Here is a 22,018-nt window from a genome sequence, read left to right as displayed (position 1 = left end):
TGTACGTCCGCTCTACATTCCAAATCATTAGGGTATTTCATTCCCACTTTCGGGCAGATAAGAATTCCATATCTGTCCTTATTATTATCACTTATCCCTACGTGAAAAAACCTAGTTTATTGAAACGGCATTTCGTGAGTCAGAGGTACCAAGAAACTTTTCATTAGACTGAGTATATCAATTTACCGGTGGCCGGTGTTACCCTCCCCCTCCCCCGGCAGAAAATACCCCCCCCCGCGGAAAAGACCACCGTGGTAAATACCAAAAAATACAAATACGACAAACGGGTCTATGGCCAGTAAATGAAAACGAAGAAAAAACAAAAACGAATATTTCGCCCATATCTAACAAGGCGTCTCCAGCGTAGAGAAAAAAATAAACTAAAACTAAAAATATGCATAAAACTAAAATAGACTCACCTAAAAATATAATATACAGTTGCTTAATATTTACAGTTTGAAGCTACTTTCGTGAAACAGTAACTGGATTAAGCATTTTAAAATAACATATGAACAAGGAATAAGTTATTGCGACACAAATTTATGCAAAGCTTTTGATGCTGCTATTTGCTTAGGTTTATTATTTGAACTAGCCCCTGGGACATTTTGCAGTACTTTATTTTTATTTTTAAATATGGTTTCATTTTTTTAAAAATAGTATCATAATAGGGTCAATATTCATATTCCCAGTATCTCTATTAATTGATAAACCTGCAAAAATATGTGTTTTAAATTTCTAATGCTTCAAGAGCCTATTGCGTGAAATCTTTATCATTGGAAATGACTATTGCCTCCTCGAACTGCACAAAATGGTTGGAGTTAAAAAATATATGTTTTGCTAAGGCTGAAATGAAACTTTCTGGAGGTTTTGTAGATTTTAGAGCATCATCTATTGAATTCTGGTGCTCAGTAAATCGTTCCACAAATTGCTGGCGTGTTCGACCGATGTGAAATTTCCCGCAAGACCAAGGGATGCTATAAACTCCACTTGACAAAATATTACGTGTTATATCTTTTCCAGAATTTAGAAAGTTACTCAATAGTCTGATTAATTTAAAACAAGATTTTCTCCCCAAGAATTGGTATGTAAGGTATTGAAATATATCTGTTGGAAATTGTAGGATCCAAAAGTTGAGAACATTCGTTTTTATTACCTTTTTCATGCTTAATCTGCCTTTTCTGTATTATTTCATTTACAAATTTTACAGGATACCCGTTGAAAAATAATATCTGAAATAAAATAGTTCGCTATCAATATACCCCGGGGAACAAATTTTAAAAACTCTATCAACCAATGATATGACTGTTCCTTTTTTTACTGAAAATGGGCGCGACGAAAGAAAATTTAAATACCTGTTATTATGAGTTGGTTTTCTATAAATTGAAAAAAGTAAACCATTATCACTCTTTATTAATGAAATATCTAAAAAGGGTGGCCTATCTTGTTTTTCTAGCTCTTCGACCTATTGTATCAGCTATCCATTCACCGGTTTCTTAATTAGGAAAATGGTTGTCAACAGCATTTCGTCCGCTTTTGGGGACTCTAAGATCTTATTTGAGAAATTCAGTTGATGTTGTATCTATGGACACAAATTGTGATGTTAAAAAATGTGAATTCATATTAAAAAATAAAACACAAAAACATTTTGAATTGATAGAAGATGTAACGTTGGCAAGCCAGGACGCCGAAATCATTATGAAATTGGTCTCGTTGGTAAACAAGTATTCCTTTTATTTCGGTTTTAGAGGAGAATTTTATCAACAGGTCTTCGGTTTAGCTATGGGCGCTCCTTAAAGTCAAATGCTGACTTATTTATTTTTGGATTCGATAGAAATGTCCGCTATTTAGTGTTTTCGTCTGTCTGCTTGTTTCTGGGGTAGGTTTATGGACGATTTCTTATGCTTTTGGGAACATGGATTGGATTCCTTAAATTTGTTTGACAAAAATATTTTTCCACGTTTGACCATTTTCTGCAGTTCGAGGAGGCAACAGCCATTTCCAATGATAAAGGTTTCACGCAATGGGCTCTTGAAGCATTAGAAATAAAAAAACATATTTTTGCAGGTTTATCAATTAATAGACATACTGGGAATATAAAAATTGATCCTACTGATGATACTATTTTAAAAAATGAACCCATATTCAAAAATAAAAATAAAGTATTGCAAAATGTCCCAGGAGTTAGTTCAAATAATAAACCTAAGCGAATAGCAGCATCAAGAGCTTTGCATAAATTTTTATGTCACAATAACTTATTCCTTGTTCATATGTTATTTTAAAATGCTTAATCCATTTACTTTTGCGAGGTGGTTTCCCGAAGGTAGCTTCAAATTGTAAATGTTAAGCAATTGTATATTATATTTTTAGGTGAGTCTATTTTAGCTTTATGTATATTTTTTAGCTTTAGTTGTTTTTTTTTTCTTTACGCTGAAGACGCCTTGTTAGATACGTGCAAAATATTCGTTTTTGTTTTTTCTTCGTTATCATTTACTGGCCATAGACCCGTTTGTTGTATTTATATTTTTGTTGTGTTTTCTGCCATGGCAGGCCAATTTGGCTTTGGATCTTTTATTCGGTAAATACCCCCTCGTGATTTGAGTTTTATTTTTTATTTTTTTCCGTAGGGGGGAGGAACTATGGTACTTGTATATTATACGCCACTCCCTCAAGTTTACGCTGTGTAAAATTCGAGAGCTCACCAATTTTTCCGTTAGTTTCTTTGTTACTTTAGAAATAAATTTGGGCTACAGATTTGCATTTTAGGAGGGGGGGGGAGTAAAGTATAGCGGATCTGCATGCAAAATGTGTTTGGTACAAGTATTCTGTATATTAGATAGATAGATAGAGAAGTGTATTTTAAAGCCAAAAATACAGCCTTACAGAAGAATAGTGAGGTATATGGAAATTTTGTTAACTAAAAAAAAAAAAAAAAAAATTAAAATAAAATTTAAAAAATAAAAAAAATTATGAAGTAAATGTCATGTTTCATTTCAGTTTTTTTTTCCAAGTGTTAAGCGTTTCTTTTTTTCAATGACCATTTCCCAAGTATTAAGTACTATTGTTATGTTAATGTAGTGTTTCATTTAAGTGTTTTATGATGAACGCTGATCAAAGTTTATGTTATTTGTGCCTTTCATTTATATTATTTTACAATGTTCATGACCGTATATTTGGCTTTAAAATACACTTCTCTACCTATCAATCTAATATGCATAATAATTTTACCAAACACATTTTGCATACATACCTACTATAATTTACCCCCCCCCCCCTAATATGCAAATCTTTAGCCCAAATTAATTTCTAAAGTGACGAAGAAGTAAACAAAATACTGGTGTGTTCTCGAATTTTACATAACGTAAACTTGAGCGAGTGGCGCATAATACACAAGTACGAAAATTCCTTCCCCCTACGAAAAAAAAACTCAAATAAAATTCTCAAATTTGGAAAGCCTTGTTTTCCACGGGGAGGTATTTTCCGGGGGGGGGGGTATTTTCCGGAAGGGATTTTCAGAGGTAATTGCCGGGGGGGGGGGGAGGGTAAACGCCTAGAACCCAATTTACCAAATGGATAGCATAGTTTCAATGAAATAGCGATTAGTATGCAATATCTGCCGTTAAAACAAGGCAGATATTGAATCCTACTGTTTCTAGCCTGCTTTGATGTCATGCTTTTTCAGCAAGAAACGGCAAAGAAAATAGAGAAAAGAATATTGAAGTTTTACGCCTTTTTCAAGAAGTTTCTGGCTATTTTGTCGACCAAAAACTATTTAGACCTGTTTAAACATTCTCCTTGTTTTCTTAATGTAGATGTACATTATATTCCTTTAATAATCCATTCTTTCCTTAGCGTTGTAGACACGTTTAAAAAAAAAAAAACAAGCAAGTCTGTCGTAAAGCGGATATAGGCACTCACATAAGAAACATATCTTCAATCGGTCTCACTAACCTGACCAGTTTTTTACACTGCAAACAATATGGAAATATCTGAGCAAAAGTTTCTTACCTGCACTTTTCAATGATGACGGAACAAATTTCTTTATACGATTTATCTTGATCCTGCCTTTGCCGAATCAATCTCCATTTGGTTTGACTAATCTTCTTTCCTAGTTCAAGCATAGATGGCGAGAGATCTTTGGAAGATGCAACATCCATTGCTTCATGACCTAAATCTAAATGTTTTAACAGGGTTGCAAAGAGTATTCGACCAGTTTCTTCAATCGGATGATCAAACCCAAAAGTCATTGGAGGTCGAAAGTGAAGTTCCATCATGTTCAGAAGAGATTTGACTTTCATGTTCTAGAAAGGGAAGGAAGTAAAAATTGAGTGAGCATAGTATATATAGTAGTATACTAGTATGTTTAACACAAAACAGAACCACAGGGCCATGGCAAAAAGAACAAAAAAAAAACAAATAAATAAAATTAACGACATACAAATACAATTAAGCGATTCATTTAAACTTTTGACCAAAACAATTAAAGCGCAGAGAACCATTCAAAAACACTAATACAAACAAATAAAGTCAACACATAACACCCTTACGACGGGTTATACCCACACGAATAAACCGCGCCAGATTCTTAATACTAATAAAACACCCATTTCCCAGTAATTTTTTCACCCAAGACTCATCCACCTCATCCACTCAAAAAATTTCCTTTCTCAAGACCCTTAACTCTTCACACTTCCCCAGAAAATGCAATAGATTTTCCTTTTACTCTCCACACATAAATACATTTTATGAGTCATTGAGTTTCCTTGACGTTTCCAGTTTCCTCGTTTTCATTGCGATTGAATTGCATACACAATATTGCAGACGAATCCAGTACGGTTCAAATCTCCTCTTACAAGAAAAACGTTCAATTTAACTCGACTTGTAAAACTTGACAACAAGTTTGGTTCATTTGCACTCAGACACAAAATTCAGTCTAAGTTCAGTCAACCTAAAAACTCGGGCTGCTTACAGTTGAATCCAAAATTTCCTTGAAAGTTCGGTTTGACACTAATATTAGAAGTCCAGAGTTTTTTTCACGCCATAAATAAGAGATACCCATGCCCCTAGTAAATATAGGCTCTATCCCATTTTGCTTAGTTTATAGAGCTTTATAGAACTAATGGAGGCTGCATTTTCTATGTTCTACTCTGATGAGTCGCAGTGGTGAAGAAACAATTTACAAGTAACTAAAAGATTTTCCACTTTCGTATTTACTTACACAATTTATTACCATCAAAGTACATCCACGTCACGATCAGACAGATTCTTAAGATGTAATAGATGTAGAATGACGTAGCTAGAAATGTTTTAGTACTACAGACTTCTACGCCCTAAAGAAAATTTTCGTATTAGCCTTAAAAACTAATTTTTATTTTTGGAAAGTTTTCAGGTTTAGTCCCCATAGAAAACGTGGGAGAATAAACCTGTTATGGCCTTCCCAGACAATGTATGTTCTATATACCGTACCAGACTAAGAGAGGATCGACTACCTTTTCCCATTTACGACTACCTTTACCTCTACTACTACCATATTCCTCTTAGCGCAGGCTGGAAAACCACGAAATTCTTGACGATTATAGGATGTTAAGGATTCTTTTTAGCTCGTACAATATATATATATATATATATATATATATATATATATATATATATATATATATATATATATATATATATATATATAAACAACAATATACATGTTGAAAAAAAAACACAAATAAAGAAATAAACAAGTTTAATTTTTGATTTTTTTTTTTTTATTATTCAAAAAAAAAAAAAAATGAAGCAAAGGTTTCATTAAAATTTCGGCCAATTTGAGAATACTATACCAAATGATTGTATTATTTTGTTCTAAATCTTACTTAGATAGGAAAATTTTTAGAAAATCCTTCTTCGTTATAAAAAATATGACTGAATAGACTCACATTTGTATCTCCCTCCATCAAAGCCCTGAGAAACTCAAATACAGCATCATCTGGCTCACCCAGCTTATCGTTGCTGCAAATAGATGGATGATTGGCACCGTCACTAACTTCAGATAAAGGTGTGGCAATTGCAGACGCGGAAAATGCCATTGGAGAGTCACTCTTCTCACTATCAGGATTAGTAGGTATACATCGCTGCAAAATAAAGGACCACATACAGAAAACGGTCTAATACAGTATTTGAGCCTTGACTTCATTTAAAGTAACAGAGAGCGAAATCTGATATAAAAATACCTAATATCAGACATAGAATATTAAATAAATAATATATAGAGCTAAAATCTTCCCTCTAAGTTTTTGTTCATTTTTCCAACCAGTTTCACTGTCATTCACATCCATTACCAGGTACGGGTCTGTCTGCCGATCAGAGCATAAAAAAATATTCTTCTTGTTTATTCAATAACGAAAAACAGCTATCAAATCAAAACTAGAGTTGGCCGATATTTTGATTGATAGATATATTAATATACAAATACCTTTACTTTCGAGAATCGATATACCGATATTTTGGATCCATTTTTAGGTCTGATACAGTCTTGATTTTGCCAAGTTCAATAACGAATATCATTAGTTAAAGAGCATCTTGCATTACTTTTTTTTAAATTTCAAATAGTATAAATCAAACAGCAAAAAACTAAATATTTTAAAAACAAAATTAGTGTTAAGCCGATAAGTCAGATAGGGCATACTTGATACATAAAACATGTGTGTTATTGGATTTAATACGTTATTCTTCTTCTTTTCGGCCATTTGAGAAAAAATTTTCTATGTTGGATCTGTCCTGCTGGTTGCTCACCGGTGGATGGCGGAAAAAGCCGAAAATCGTTAAATAAAAGTGAAGTATTGAAGTAAGACACATGGAATTTTGCATTGTTCTACCGTTGATTCATGTCTAATACATGAGGAGGGAGAAAAATTTTCTTCATAAAAGTGAATACATAATGATTATGAATAATAACAATAATGCAAGGCAATGACATAGTTTGGAAACTTTTAGTAAAGTGTTTCTAGGGTAGTCTTGATGGAGTGGAGTATATTTAGAAACAACACAACACTAATTTGGTTTGATTTTATGTTTTGGGAAAAGGCAATCTAGCACTAGCGTGCGTACATAACACAATTTTTATAAGTAGCAACAGCGATTGGGTGTTAGAAAATAAAGAAAAAAGCTGGTTTGGAGCAGAAGCAACGTACTTTGAGACCATATCTGAGCAACATGTCATGATGTTTCTTGAATAATATATTTTTTTTTTAACCACGTATTATTTTAAAAGCTTCGAGTGATTGACATTGTTTACATCAATGGCGAAGAAACAAAGCCAAAGTCCTACTCCTGCAACTTTTTTTTCCGGCGAATTCAATCGAAGATTGGTCCAACACTTCACGTTGACCAGGCAACATAAAACTAGTTTACTTTAGTAAGTCTTTGTTCTGTCCGAATTTTTCGAAAAAAAAAAATCGTGATTATTCGTAAATTTTACTGACAGAAGCTAAAATGGAAAAAAGCTTTAAAAGCAAAATTCTTCTTTTTTCAGTTCATAAATTTCGTGTAGTGTAAAGTTAATCGCTACAAAGCTTGGTAAAAAGGAAAAAGAAAGGTGGAAAAGAATGTGTTTTTTCGAACTAAATTAAAACCAGGGACGTAAAAAAGGAGTCAGTGTCCAGCCCACCCCCAACTTTAAATCCTAAATTTTCCAGATTTTTTGGGCATTTCTTATTCAAATTATCATATAAAATTTGTATTTTATAATTAAGGGGCATTCGGGATAAACTTGTAACGAAAGTGAACTCAATGACTTTCAAATGTAGAAAATGACAAAAAGTGATCTATCGCAACGATCTTATGAGTCAGAAAGCAATAGTAAAACCAGTAAACTATGGTTTCCTTCTTTTAATCATATTTTAAATGTCGCTTTATGCTCGATTAAATTTTAAAAAAATTCCACGGGGAAAAATTTTTCAAGGAAAAGTAAAGACCTGCATTAAGCCTAAGAGAAAAGAAATTAAGTCAAAAAGTAATTAAAGCCTAAAGTAAACATTAATTACTACCAACAAATAAATCAAACAGAAACCACCACAAGTAGGAGAAGGGCAAACGCCCCCTGTGTCTTCTAAACACCAAAACATTATTTACATTTTACCGAAAACAATTTTGATCTCAAGCTATGTGTTTTTATTTGCCTTAACATCAACAACAGAAGACAAAAGAAAATCACCATAATTGCCAAGATTATTGGAAAGAACTATTGAAATGTAGATTGACAGTTAAATATATATTGATGTTTCTTCCTGAAAGTCTCAGCAGTTTTGGTTCTTAACGTTATAAAAAAAAAATCTAAATGTTGTTTTATTTTAAGGAAAGTACAAATGACGTCTGGTCTTTAGCAAGCATAGCAACCCAACTCCTGTTTCTGGTAATTTCCGCTCGTTTTGGGTTTCATTTATTTCATGATAGTGATTTACATTCATTTTACCCCTGAATTACTATTTGACTTTATTTCTGCTTGTTGTAAACTTAATTTAGCTCTTTACTTTTCTTTGAAAAAACTTCTTCTATGGAGAAAGTTCTTTTAACCAATTTCTGTTCGTTTTTAGTTGACATTGTTTTTTTTTTTTTTTTGGTTAATAAAAAGGTATTTGTAAAGATTTTTTCAGTATTTCTTCTTAAAAATCAAGATTTTGGCTTGCTACTTATTTTGCACAAAATTTTGTAACAGAATAACGATAGAATAAAAACTTCGGATGGATAGAAAAGTCAAATATTATTCAAATAAAATGGATTAAAAATACGCATAATCTTTGGGTATCTGTAGGGCTGAGTCCCTTTTCACCATCATCCTGTTACAACCTTGGATATAGACAAATATTAATCGAACACCCCTCTCTACATGCCCTGAAAAGTTTCAACTTAAATTCTCTCAGCTGTTCCTAATATATCTCAAATACCCCTTTTTGAAAACCTTGGATGCACATAGTTTCTTTTGATTCAATTGAACATCCCCTTCAACATGTCCTAAAAATGTTAATTTATTACCCTTACCCGTTCCTGAGATATTGCAGGAGCATCCTTCTAGCCACCTGAATTCACATAGTGTCGTTTGAATTAGTTCAACATTTTCCTCAACATGGCCTGGAAGTTACAACTCCATACCAAAAGCCATTCCTAAGGTATTACAAATTCGCCCTTTTGACAACCTGGATTCATATAGTTCGACTCTTAGTAATCACTTACACTATTTACCTGAACCCTCGACTTGAAGACATAGGTAATAATCCAAGTACTTACATAGAGGCCACCACTTAGAAATCTACGCTCAAAAGCACTGGATACCGGTTCTTTTCTTGTTGCTTCCCTCTTAATTACAGCCATGGTTCTTGAATGAAGACCCAGGAACAAAGCCAATGTATATTCCAAGTCTATGAACAATTCACTGGAGAGTCCCATCTGATCATTCTAATTTAGAGTAAAAATGGTATGTTATTATTACTAAGAGTAAAACTATAATGGGATTAAGAGGAACCTCTTGTCAAAAAAATTGTGACACCTGAACTTTAGTGAAATGACAGGATGCTCAACAATCAGTTTAATTTGAAACAAGGAATTTTGAGTCAATCTTTGTATAGGAGCATTCATAGGCAGCACAGCCTAAATCTTTATGGAAGGATGTATATCACGGATTTTGGATCTCATTTATGAGAACAAAAAAAAATATATAAATTTAATCCCACGATTTTTAGATTTTTCCAGAAAGTCAGGCATTCTGGAAAAATCGTCAGGCCGATTTTACAGACATTTTGACCGTTACGATCCTGGTCGTTAAATACATGAAAGAACTTGTTTAATTAGAAAAAGAAAATTTCTTTGAGCAATTACAGTTTCAACTTGCTACGTAAAAGGAACAAGATTGAAAGAAGTAAATGCTCAGTATTTTGAACAAGGATGAAACAAACAATAAATACAAGAGGCCCATTTCTGTAGACAATTTCAATTAATACAGCAGCTCTAATAGTCATATACACTTTTTATCCCTACTAAAGCAATTTACAAATAAATACTATATTAAACTAACGAGAAGAAGTGCCAACGATTATTTAAAGAAAATTTCCATCGCTTTTTATTTTCTTGTTTGTTGTATTTTTGACAAAAAGGAAAAACGTTATTTCACTTTAGTAGATGATAAAATTTTGTGCTGATCTTTGGCAACTGTGCAATCGAATAAATATTCTGTAATAAGTTTGGCTCATATTTATTTCTATTATTATTATTATTATTATTTTTTTATTCTGACTAGATTTATACTTAAACGTAGGCATGACAGGATTTCAGATAGATGTGTGGAGAGGTCAGCATCGGGATGAACCAAAAAGAAAAAGAAAATTTTCCTAATATTTTTCTGTTCAAGTATTTCTTTAATTTAAAATAATTTACCTGCTCTTGGCTGTTTGGTTCATTTACCCCCCCCCCCCCCCAATAAACAAAGGTAGTTTCTAACCATGTACCCGAGCAACAGAGCAAAGCTTACGTTAAGATCAGCATTGTCAGCTTCTTCGTCAAGATAAGTACCAACACAGAGAGATTGAAGCAAAGGACGCGCTGCAGCTGCCTGTTCAGGGCTGCTAAAAACTTTACCAACATCCTGTCCTATGAAAATGAATAAAAAATGATAAAAACTAAAAAAAACAATAAAATGTTACTAATAAACAAAAAACAACATAAAAGTAATTAAATAAGCTATAGTACTCTACTGGAAGAAGGATTATATCAGCCTATCTTTTATTTCTGCATTTAAACTGAATGTGTCATCGTCTTAAACGTAAGAAAACAAGAAAAGAAATAGGACAGGCCTAGAGGGTTAGTCAAATAAACAGTAAAAGAGCAAAAAATGAGGAAACTTTTAGCAAGTTTGGAAAAGGTCTTAAACTAATCAGTAGCTACGGAAGAAACAGGCATCAATGGAAACACAAAAAAATTATTGGCCTGGTTTATATTTGGCTTAAACATAGTTTTTAATACCAAACAAGCAAAAATCGTAAAAGTAATCAAACAATTGAAGAATTAAAATTTGTCGATAAAAAGTAGGCATATAAAAGATCTAAAGCCGAATGTAAGGTGACCTTACATAACCAATTCTTTGGGAGAAAATTAAACGGAGTTTATTCAGACATAATATGTCAACTTGTTTTAAATCAATCAGACCATTGAGCAGCTTTCTAAATCCTAGAAAGGATGCAACACGTAATAGTTTGGCAAGTGGAGTGTATAGCATTCCTTGCTCTAGCGGTAAGTTTTACGTTGGTCGAACGCACCAACAATTTTTGGTGCGTTTTGTTGAGCACCGGAATACAACAGATAATGCTCTAAAATTTACAAAACCTCCAGAAAGTTTCATTTCGGCTTTGGCAGAACGTATCTTTTACAATCCGGACCATTTTGTGCAGTTCGAGCAAGCAGAAGCCATTTCCAATGATAATAGTTTCACTCATTGGGCTCTTGAAGCATTAGAAATAATAAAAAAAATTGCAGGTTTATCAATCAATAAAGATACTGGTAATATAAATATTGATCTTATTTATGATATTATTTTAAAAAATGAACCCATATTCAAAAATAAAGTATTGCAAAATGTCCAAGCGATTAGTTCAAGTAAAAAACCTAAAAGAATAGCAGCATCAAAAGCTTTTCATAAAATTATGTCCCAACAATATATCTAGTTCATTTGTTATTTTAACATCTTTAATCCAGTTACTTTCGTGGTTTCATGAAGGTAGCTGCCAACTGTAAACATAAGTAATTGTATGTTATATATTTTGTTTTAATCTATTTTAGTTATAAATATATGTTTTTTAGTTTCTAGTTTCTTTTTTTTACGCTGAAGACGCCTTGTTATATAGGGGTGAAATATTCGTTGGATTTTTGTTGTTTCTATTCACTTTCATTTACTGGCCATAGACCCGTTTTTCGTCTTATATTCATTTCTTTGTTTTTAAAAGTAGGCGTAGTAAAAGATAAAGCGTGAAATTAAAAATAAAATAAATAAAAGTAGGGAAACTAAAAGAGCGAAAAGCAAAAGAGTGAATGTATTTAATAGGCTCAAAAGCAATTAATTTAAACATTCAATTGCAAATGAATTCTTCCCAAGGCTTTTGACTTAGCTAATCTCCTATTCAGCACTGGTCTACTTGACCTTTAAAAAAAAAAAAAAAATGTGATTGTGTGGCGTTAAAATATACGGAGACTCAGCTTCTAAAAGTTCGTCATAAATGGAGCAAAAGGATATACCTCCGTATCTCTGTTTTGTTCTAGCTTCTAGTTAGTGGGATATTTTTATGGATATTTCTTATCTCTACAGCCTAGAAACTATGCTCCAGTTAAAACCCTTTTCGCTAGAAACTCGTTCGTAACACCAAAAAGAATAATAACATCAAAAAGATCTCATGTTTGATCTTGGAATTTGTAAGATTTAGATTAGTAAGGAAGAATACTAGAGAAACTTAGAGAAAATTTGTTGATTATTTGTCATCGATGTGAAAAAAAATATAAGAAGCGCCGACGAAAGAGGGAGGAGGACTAAAGTGTTGGCCACAATAAATGCAGTCGGTTGGTCAACAAAGTCACCGCAATAGATAACACAACACTTCTTCAACGCCCAAAGTTCTCATCGGATCAGAATTTCAAGTTAGCCATTTTGATCGGAACGATTAAGAAGTCTACAAAATGAGCGAGAGTGGCATAAGACAGTTAATTAAAAATAATCTTTATGGATACTTTATCAGAGGACACTCTATAGCGTTGCCTATAGTAAAGGCCATACGGCTCCAATGTTTTATTATTTATTTTCAGAGGCACTTCATATGGAAGAGGTCATCATATAAACTTCAAAGAGGGCTCATTAGATGGAAAATCGGAAGTTCTAGTGCCCTTTTTAAGAGTCAAAAGGGATCAGAGGGCAACTTGCCCCCTCCCTTTTTCCCACAATAAATCCGATGAACATTTTTGAGACACTCAGTTTGTTAAAAGTAGTTCAAAGATCATATAAAAAAAAACTCCGGGGTCGACACAACCCCCGCAGGCCCAGGGGAGAGGCGTTGCAAGTTATGCCCTGGGAGCATATATGGTTCTTATAGAAGGGATGCTCGTATAAACTTCAGAGATTGCTCATTTTATTTGGAGTTAAAAAGTGTTGTAAGTTATGCCCCCGGGGCATATAAGGTTCTTATGAAAAGGATGGTAGTATAAACTTCAGAGGGAGCTCATTCGATTGTAAATCGGAATTTCTAGTGCCCTTTAGTCAAAAGCGATCGGAGGCTTACGAGCCCCCCCCCGCCAGGCCTTTTTTCCCCAAATGCATCCGATCAAAATTTTGAGATAGCCATTTTGTTCAAAATAGTTTAAAGATAGCATAACGGAAACTCCGGGTTTGACACAACCCCCCAGAGCCAGTGGACAAGTGTTGTAAGTTATGCACCGGGGAATTTAAAGTTTTTATGTAAGGAGTAGTCGCATAAACTTCCGAGGTGGCTCATTTGATTGAAAATTGAAAGTTCTAGATACCTTTTAAGAGTCAAAAGTGAAAAAAGGGCATCTACCCTCCCCCCTTCACACACACCCTCTTTTCCCCAAACGTATTCAATTAAAATTTTGAGACAGCCATTTTTTTAAATAGTCCAACAATCAGATAAAAAAAACCTCTGGGTCAACATAATACCCCCCTCCCCCCCGAGCCCGGAGGAAGAATTGTAAATTATGCCTGGAGTCATATAAGGTTCTTATGGAAGAGGTAAACTTCGGAAGGGGCTCAAATAACTAGAAATTTTAAGTTCTAGTTCCCTTTTTGAGAGTCAAAGGTAATCTGATGGCAAATGCCCCCCCCCCCCCCAACCGTCTTTTCCTCAAATGCGTCTAATCAAAATTTTGAGATTTTCATTTTGTCCAAAATAGACCAAAGCAAAGATCATATAGTAAAAACTCCGGAGTTTACACAGCTCCCCAGAACCCGGGGGCATATAAGGTTTTTATGGAAGGAATGATCGTATAACTTCGTCTGGGGCTCATTCTTTTGGAAATTGAAAGTTGTAGTTCCCTTTTTAAGAGTCAAAAGGGACGGGAGGAAGGCCCTCCTACCTTCTTTACCTCAAATCCATTCGATCGAATTTTTGAGATAGCCATTTTGTTAAATTAGGTCAAAAGATCGATTAACAAAGACTCCAGGGTCAACACAACCCCTCAGAGCCCTTGGGTAAGTGTTGTATGTTATTTCCAGGGGGCAAATACGGTTCTTATGCAAGGGTTTTGAAAATAGTTCAACGATCAGATAAACCAAACCCCCACTCCCACTAAAAGAACTCAATGAACAATATTTTATTCCAAAACTTAAGCAACCTGACCCCTGGCCTTACCTGCATGGCCCAACCCCCCTCCTCCCCCCCCAAAAAAAAAACTTGTTAACGATATTTTAATCCAACAATTCTGGTAACTCACCCCCTGATCTTCCATGGCCCGATAGTCCTCCCTCCCCAAAAACATTATCAATGATAAATTATGGGAACTGACCCCTGGCCCTTCCTCCATGGCCTGACCCCACCCCCCCCCCGAAAAAAAAAAATTATAACCGACATTTTATTCCAAAGATCACGGGAGCTGACAGATTGCCCTCCTTCTATGCCTCCCCCCCCCCACGTCAAGAAAAAAAAATTATTAACGATATTCTATTCCAAAAATCATGGGAATCTAGTTTAATTTTATTAGCTCTTCCCAAAACTTCTTCACTACAAGCACGTGTATGGCTACTAACCGTTTCCCTAACGGTAAGAGCATAAAACCTACTGCGTATTTGATGCTTTACTTAAACAAATTATATTACAAATATTCTCTTTTTTACTTATTACAACATTGAAAATAAAACGAAAATTGCAGTGAAACCAGAACAGAATTTACTAAAAGGCCCACTAGGCCCTGCAGCTCTCACTATTCCCGAAGTTTTGGGAATTTCTCCGAAAATCTTGCAAAAACGGAGCGGCAAAAACGCTTGGGCCTAGAAGCGTCAAAGCTTTAAATTTGGCCCTAAGTGAAACAAAATCTTGAGCTGGTGAGCTTTCAGGAATTAATATCATTATATATCCAATATACAGTTTAATTTTATCGGTTCTTGCCAAAACTGTTAATTTATTTTGGAATAAAAAAATTATTTTGAAACAGGGAATATTGAAAAACTTGAAACTCTGGCAATCAAAAACGAACAAAAATTATTTAAAAAAAACTTCCGAAAACGAAGTTTTCTAAAGATAAGTAACGGCCATATTAAGCTTAAGATCAGAAGAAATAGAAACCTACAACAACTCAAACTCAAGAAGGCCAGAAATTACTATTAAAGAATAAAATTAAACCCAGAACGATCGTAGCAAAAAAACATTCAACAGGTACTAACATAAATGAATAAATAAATCTTAAGTCGAGTAAAGCTTAGGTCGAGTAGCTAAATTAAACTTGCAACGAGCAATAACGTTTTGCTGCTAAGGCATATATGAAACCCAAGAGGAACATTAATCACAAGCCGTCACAGCGACTCAAGATAGGTACTAGTATAAATGAGTAAATAAATTGGAAAAAGAGGGACATTGAAATTGAATATGCGAATCAAGCTTGAAACGAACAAAAATTTCTAGAAAGAAGAGTTTAGATTTTGCCCCCTTCTCTCCTTTTTAAAGTGTAAAATCTCCTACATCATTTGCACTTCCCTAAAAGTCTATTGCTATACAGGAACTACCTTTTGTACTTATTGCCGGCTTAAAAATAAACTAAAAAATTACAGCAAAATTTGACCTTGAACTGGTGATGTTTGCGTAACTTGAATAAATATATATCAAATTTTAACTTTAATTTTAATAGTTCTTTCCACGACTGTTCAAGACAAATATAGCTTCACTACAAACAAGAGTTTGAACACTGCCCTTTTTCCTAACTGCAAAAGTCTAAAGCCTACCATGTCATTGGTGCTTCATTGAAAACGCATTATGTTACAAATATTTTCTTTTCCAGGTATTGCAGGATCGAAAATTAAAATAAAATTAGAGTGAAATAAAATCTTGAACTGATGATCTTTCAACAATTAATGCCATTATATATCAAACATTTAGTTTGATTTTATTCGTACTTTCCAAGACTGTTCAAAAAAACATATAGTTTTCAGTAAAGTGCCAATGAAGCAGTAGGTTTTAGACTAAGCCGATAAATTTATTTCGTTCTATGCAGCTCAAGTTTTTCCAAGTTACTTGAAAACAGCATACGAAAAGTATGCTGCATACGAAAAGTATGCAGTGACCACCAATCTTTTTGGTCACTGAAAAAGGGCACTAGAGCTATTATTTTCCGTTTGAGTGAGCCCTCTCCTGATATTCTAGGACTATCAATGCCACAATCCATTGTAACCTTTATCCTTACAAAGAGAAATAACTGCTCATACTCCTCCTCCAGAAGTACCAATTTTCGTTCTTGCGGTCACCCGATTTCCAAATTCTTGAAATTTGCATATGGTTTTTTTATATATAATCTGAGGATCATTATATCCGATGGCTGGGTATACTTTTTGATAAAAACCAATCTTTTAAAAACCTTCTTGATTTGATTGAAATGAAGATGTACAGTAGGCTTAGAACTCGAAACAGCTTAAACATGTTTTCGCTGGGTTGATTTTCAATGGCTCTGTTACTTCTTAATTCAGCATTATGTTCCTGATTTTCCGATTATACTAATTTCAATTTTTCCTATTTTCCTGAAACCCGTTTCTAAGGTTTATAATAAAGCAAACAGCCTTTGTCAGATCTAGCCTTTGCTTGATCTAGAATCCATTTATATCTTTCAAGTACATCCTTTACTTTTCTCAGTTCCACCGTGATCTATTTTAGGGCCTTAGTTTCCCTCCACCTTTTGTCTTTAATCAATCTAACAATCATCATCATAACCTAAAACATATTCAGTTGATTTTCTCCGCCCTCAAGATCGGCTTTCAATCTTATGAGTGCGTGTTATATTGTATGGAATAAGTTCCATAAATTGACTTGAATGTGTCCCTCACTCGGCACGATTAAAAAGAATCATTAAAAATTGATTTATTCGTCCTTGATATTTATTTCATTTACGTAGATGTATAAGGACGGGTAGGAATCCGTTTAATATTGCGGGTTATATTATTTTTTCCTTTCTTTATTATTTTTTCCCATTCGTCATACATGTTTTGGCCCTTGGTGTTATTTTTCCTAATTCCCGCTTTTGTCTCTTTTTTTTTTACTTCGAGTTCAACTAGTAATTGTAGCCCCTTTCCCTGTCCTACAGGCCCTAGAGCCTATAGGGGCTAGTCTTTTGTATTTGCTTATATGCATTCACGAACAAATATTGTTTTATCTTATTAGTAAGCACACAAAAATATCAATTAAAAACGAACAAAAAATAACTTTGTGAAAAGTAAAGAGCAAGTTTAAGAGCAGAAATAAGTTTATACAAGACGTCATTACCGAAATGACAAATACCTATAAGACAGGAGAAATGAAACCTAGAACCAATAGATATTACAATGAACAGTGAAGCTAAACTTAAACCAACCACTAATTGCCAGAAACACTGGTAATACTCGCACTCTTTACATCCCCAAGAACCTAGAGTGTCTTTTGCACTTTAGAGAAACAAAAAAATGTGTTATTTAGTTTTGGCTTCATCACTATAACATCAATAATTAGATACTGCTGAAACATCCAGGAAATACTTTTTTATCTCTATAAGGATATTTGTAACAATCAATAAAGTTTTATCCTACAAAACTGAGTATTCCTATGGCGTAAAGCAATACACAAACCATACATTCATTCTGTAGATCTTGTTTTTATGAAATAGTAATAGTTTAGTTTGTTATATAATGCATCTCATTTAATAGCATTAGGTTGTACCTATTTGGTATTATTAATTTTACAGAACAACATTTTTATTTATTATTCATTTTTATTCAAGTTCTGACTTCAAAAAGCAATACTAAGTTTGATCAAAATAATATTTTTTTAGGGGAGGGAGGGTAATTGGATCTTTTTTATTCGTTGTTGACCTTTTCTTTCTGTTGAAGGGTGTTATGGTTGGCTCCTAAAAAGGAATTTAGAAAAACTTTAAAGTGGACCTTTCCAGATCTGTGGTAATTTCAGAAATGATTTATTTTGAGAAGTTAATACAGCAATAATTTAAGCGCTCCAGAAGCCTATGATAGCCATACAGCAAAGTATTCCAACTTTTGTCAAAATTAATAATTATTGGCCAACAAGGAGAGAGGCGCCTTTGCCTTTGTTGTTGCACAAACCTGTAAAACAATGAAACTCTTCTCCATTGAAAGGGGCTTGTAACCTGAGATCTTGCACATCATAAACTTTTCCTTCAACAATAACCCAAAGACCTCCATCCCGATTGTGATTCTCAATATCAGCTTTTCTCACAAGTGGAAGATCCTCAAACGACTTGGACATCTTAGTCATATGGTACGACAAACCTAGTGAACAAAAAGGGAATCTAATACTACTAACACACTAGAAGATTTTTTTAGAACTACTTCAATAGGAGTAGCAGAAAAGTAAAATAAAATCGAGAAAAAGGAAACTAATAACACTACATTTTCATATGCTCTAAATTTAACCAGGCCTCTAGTGCTAAAGCCATGTTAAGTGTTGCAGCAACTGTGAGGGATGAATCACAGTTGTGGAGTAGCAACAACAGCATTGTTTACAGCACTGAACACAAACCCCCTCCAAACGCGAAACAAAAGTCGAAGCCGCTAGCCTCTAAAAAATTTAATCAAGGATAAAAATTAAGAAAATTTAATTACGGCCTTCTTTTCTTATGGATTGCGGTCCACTTGAACTAAGGGCTAAACAGTACAAGTTTTCAGCATACCAGAAAAAGTTTTTGTCCTTTCTTAGGCTCGTTTCTTCAAGGACTGTGCCCCTAAACTTGTTTTACGTTAGGTTCCCCTTGACCAGGGATTTAAAGCTTTAACTTTCAGGCTATTTGAGAAAAAAATTTCTTGCATGTCTTTTCCAGAGTGACATTTATTGGACCTTTCGGCAATTTTGAACAAAATAATTCAAGAATTCGATCAGGTTTTAAAATCTTGAAATACTCACAGGCAGCACTAGAGTGTCTCTCATTACTTCTGCGAGTCTACAAGAGATGGAAGTTTTTGAATCTCGAGTCTCAAAGAGATAACTTTATGCTCTACCCGGTTCCAAAATTACTTCCTCATTAAGAGGCTCACTTTCGGGATTAGAACAGCTTCGCTTTATTTCTTGTTTATGCTTTGTAGCACACTAGATTTTGTGTGTGGGGGGGGGGGGGGAGGGGCTGGATACTTATTGTTTTAAAAGATTCAGACAAACTTTTCTTCTCTCTTTGATGATTTAAATATGGAAGAAAGGATTAGAACTTTTATCTCTTACCGGTACCGATCTACAGCGCATTAAAAAAAAAAGAAAAAAAAGAAGTTGTCTATCTACAGCGCATCAAAAAAAAAAGTTGTTTCACACCGAACATAAAAAAAAGCCAGGAAAGCAGTAGTGCTACTCCGAAACACAATTATTATTAGTATTTTTAATACGCTTACATCCACAAAGGATCTTCATCTCCTTGCACCACCGTTTGTAAAAACGGCAAGACCAAACGAGTTGATCCGAACACAGCTGACTTTTATTTGTCTCAGGTACGACTTCAACCTCTCTTTATGATGATTATCCCAATCCACCAAATATAACATTGGAAGGCAGGTGTAGGCTGTACCTAAAAAGCTGTCAAATTACAAACAAAAATTTATTTTGGAATAGCCCATCCTTGGTTTCCAGAGCGTTCCAGATGACATTTCATTAGCATTTGATCAGAACTCCTCCGACACTTGACTCGACTGTTACGTAAACCGGTGACAAAAGGGGTCCTAATCTGAGGTCAAAATTGACAAGGGCATTTATAAAGGTTACTATACAGCTTACCTGTAGTTCCAGGTAAAGACAGGTCTTCCAGAGTATCTACTTCAAAAGACGACGAAAGTCGATTAATACTATCAACCCATTGAAAAATATGTCCTATACTAGATACAGGAAGAACGACTCTGTACAATGGCGACACAGTTTTATGTAGTACTAACAGGCTGGTGACCAATTCTGGTAGAACCACACCTACAAGTAACAACTATAAAGATTAATCTCTTCGATATTAAAAAAAACATAAAAAGGGTTTTCGTTTAAGGGGCATTTCAGACATACCACAGTAAAGGCCCGTCGACTATTGAGACACGAAACTTATTGTAGGGGGGGGGGGGAACTATCCTAAGTAAACAGAACATAAAAACTGATAATAATTTATAAGATAAACTGATTCAGTCTGTCTAAAAAACGACGAATAAAATTCAAGATGAGCACATTAATGATTTTATCATAGAAATCAGTTGTGTGATAGTTTGGTATTTTCTAATGCGTTTAAGCAAATGTGGATACTGGTTGGTCCAATCTTTAATTGTGGCGGAAATTAAAATAAAAACAGTGGCAATTCAGACAACTCCCAAAGGAAGGGGGGCGAGGCTCTATTATTTCATCAGATATTAGGGCATTTAGTTTGAATGTGGTCAAATTGGTTTTCAGAAGATTATGTACTATCAGGGGATAAAAATGTTTCTGTTATTTTGTGCAATAATCCTCAGATTCTGAAAAGTTTAATTCTTCAAAGCTTACACTCTAAATAAACAGCAAGCGAAGATCTAAACCCATGATTCCCAACGTGGTGTACAGGAACTACCGGTGAGGCATGGCAATATTTTGGTGGGTCATAGGCAGGAAGTGCACCCTTTGACTGACCATACTTTAGAGCCTTAATTTTGAAAAAAGAAGAAAGACAATCTCCATGTGAATGACGTCAGATTCATATGCATTTAAAGAGCAAAAACGATACATGATAGTATTGCAATAGCCTCATGCATACTATAGAAGGTGTTTGATACAAATAATATTTTTCATTAGTATTAAATATGCTTAGATGACGACCCGAAAAAAAATGTAAAATTTTGAATAACAAAATTGAAATATCACAAGGGGGGCATCAGGATTTTTGAAATGCTTAGATGGGCTGTCGCCCAAAATCGATTGGGAAACACTGATCTTGAAGTTGTAGAGAGGGTGAGATATTTTAGTACCAAGCGAAATTCCTTAACAACTTTAAAGGGTGATCGGTTTCTACTTTTGAAAAACCGTTTCTAATCTTCCTAACAACCTAATTAGCAATTATTTTCTGCACCCTCTTTCATCTAGAGCTTTAGAATACACATTTTTTATGTTTGATTCTTAGGAAAAAGCAGACAAAACTTTGATCCAGATATCCCACAACTTTCATTCATTAATTATTACATAAGGAAAAGATTTGACTTTGATACTAAACTTTTTTTCTTCAAATACATTCTGTATGAAAAACGTCAATTCTTCTTGTTTTCCAAACAGTTCGTGGAAACAAACTGTAAGTAAGGAGCGTCCCGGCTAAATAGTAACAGAAACTCTAAAAATGGAATTTTCATACCAATATACGAGTATGTATCAAAAGAATCGGTTTATTGTGCTGATTTCAAATATATAAGTTTCATTAAGTTTAGTCTTACTTATTAAAGGATCCGAGCCTGATAAAATTTACCTGATTTTCGAAAAAAGGGGGAGACACCCCGTAAAAGTCATAGTCTTAATGGAAATCACACCATCACATTCAGCGTATCAGAAAACCCTATTGTATAGGTTTCAAGCTCCTATCTCCAAAAATGTGGAATTTTGTATTTTTTGCCAGAATAAAGATCACGGATACTGTAAAGCTTTCAAGCTCCTATCTCCAAAACTGTGGAATTTTTTATTTTTTGCCAGAATAAAGACCACGGATGCATTTTTTTTTTTTTTTAAGTGGTCATCGTATCAACACAGTGGTCCTAGAACATCATGAGAGGGCTCATTCGAACGGAAATTAAAAGTTCTAATGCCCTTTTTAAGTG

The 22,018-nt window shown here is 34.1% G+C and overlaps 1 protein-coding gene across 1 annotated transcript in view; it reads right to left on the bottom strand.

The window, feature by feature from the left end:
* Positions 1 to 22,018, bottom strand: part of LOC148951294 (E3 ubiquitin-protein ligase HERC2-like) — a 299,149-nt gene that overhangs the window by 204,581 nt on the left and 72,550 nt on the right. The window contains 6 exon segments of the mRNA XM_089091055.1: positions 4,006 to 4,298; positions 5,922 to 6,116; positions 9,268 to 9,435; positions 10,505 to 10,623; positions 18,317 to 18,502; positions 19,989 to 20,174. Of these exon segments, the coding sequence (XP_088947181.1) occupies positions 4,006 to 4,298; positions 5,922 to 6,116; positions 9,268 to 9,435; positions 10,505 to 10,623; positions 18,317 to 18,502; positions 19,989 to 20,174 (1,147 nt within the window).

This window comes from Artemia sp. Qi Xiang Cuo, chromosome 6 (genome assembly GCF_049724085.1).
Source record: "Artemia sp. Qi Xiang Cuo chromosome 6, ASM4972408v1, whole genome shotgun sequence".
In the NCBI taxonomy this organism is placed as follows: Eukaryota; Metazoa; Arthropoda; class Branchiopoda; order Anostraca; family Artemiidae; genus Artemia; species Artemia sp. Qi Xiang Cuo.
Note: the sequence above shows the minus strand (reverse complement) of the source record. Positions and strands in the feature narration are given on the sequence as shown.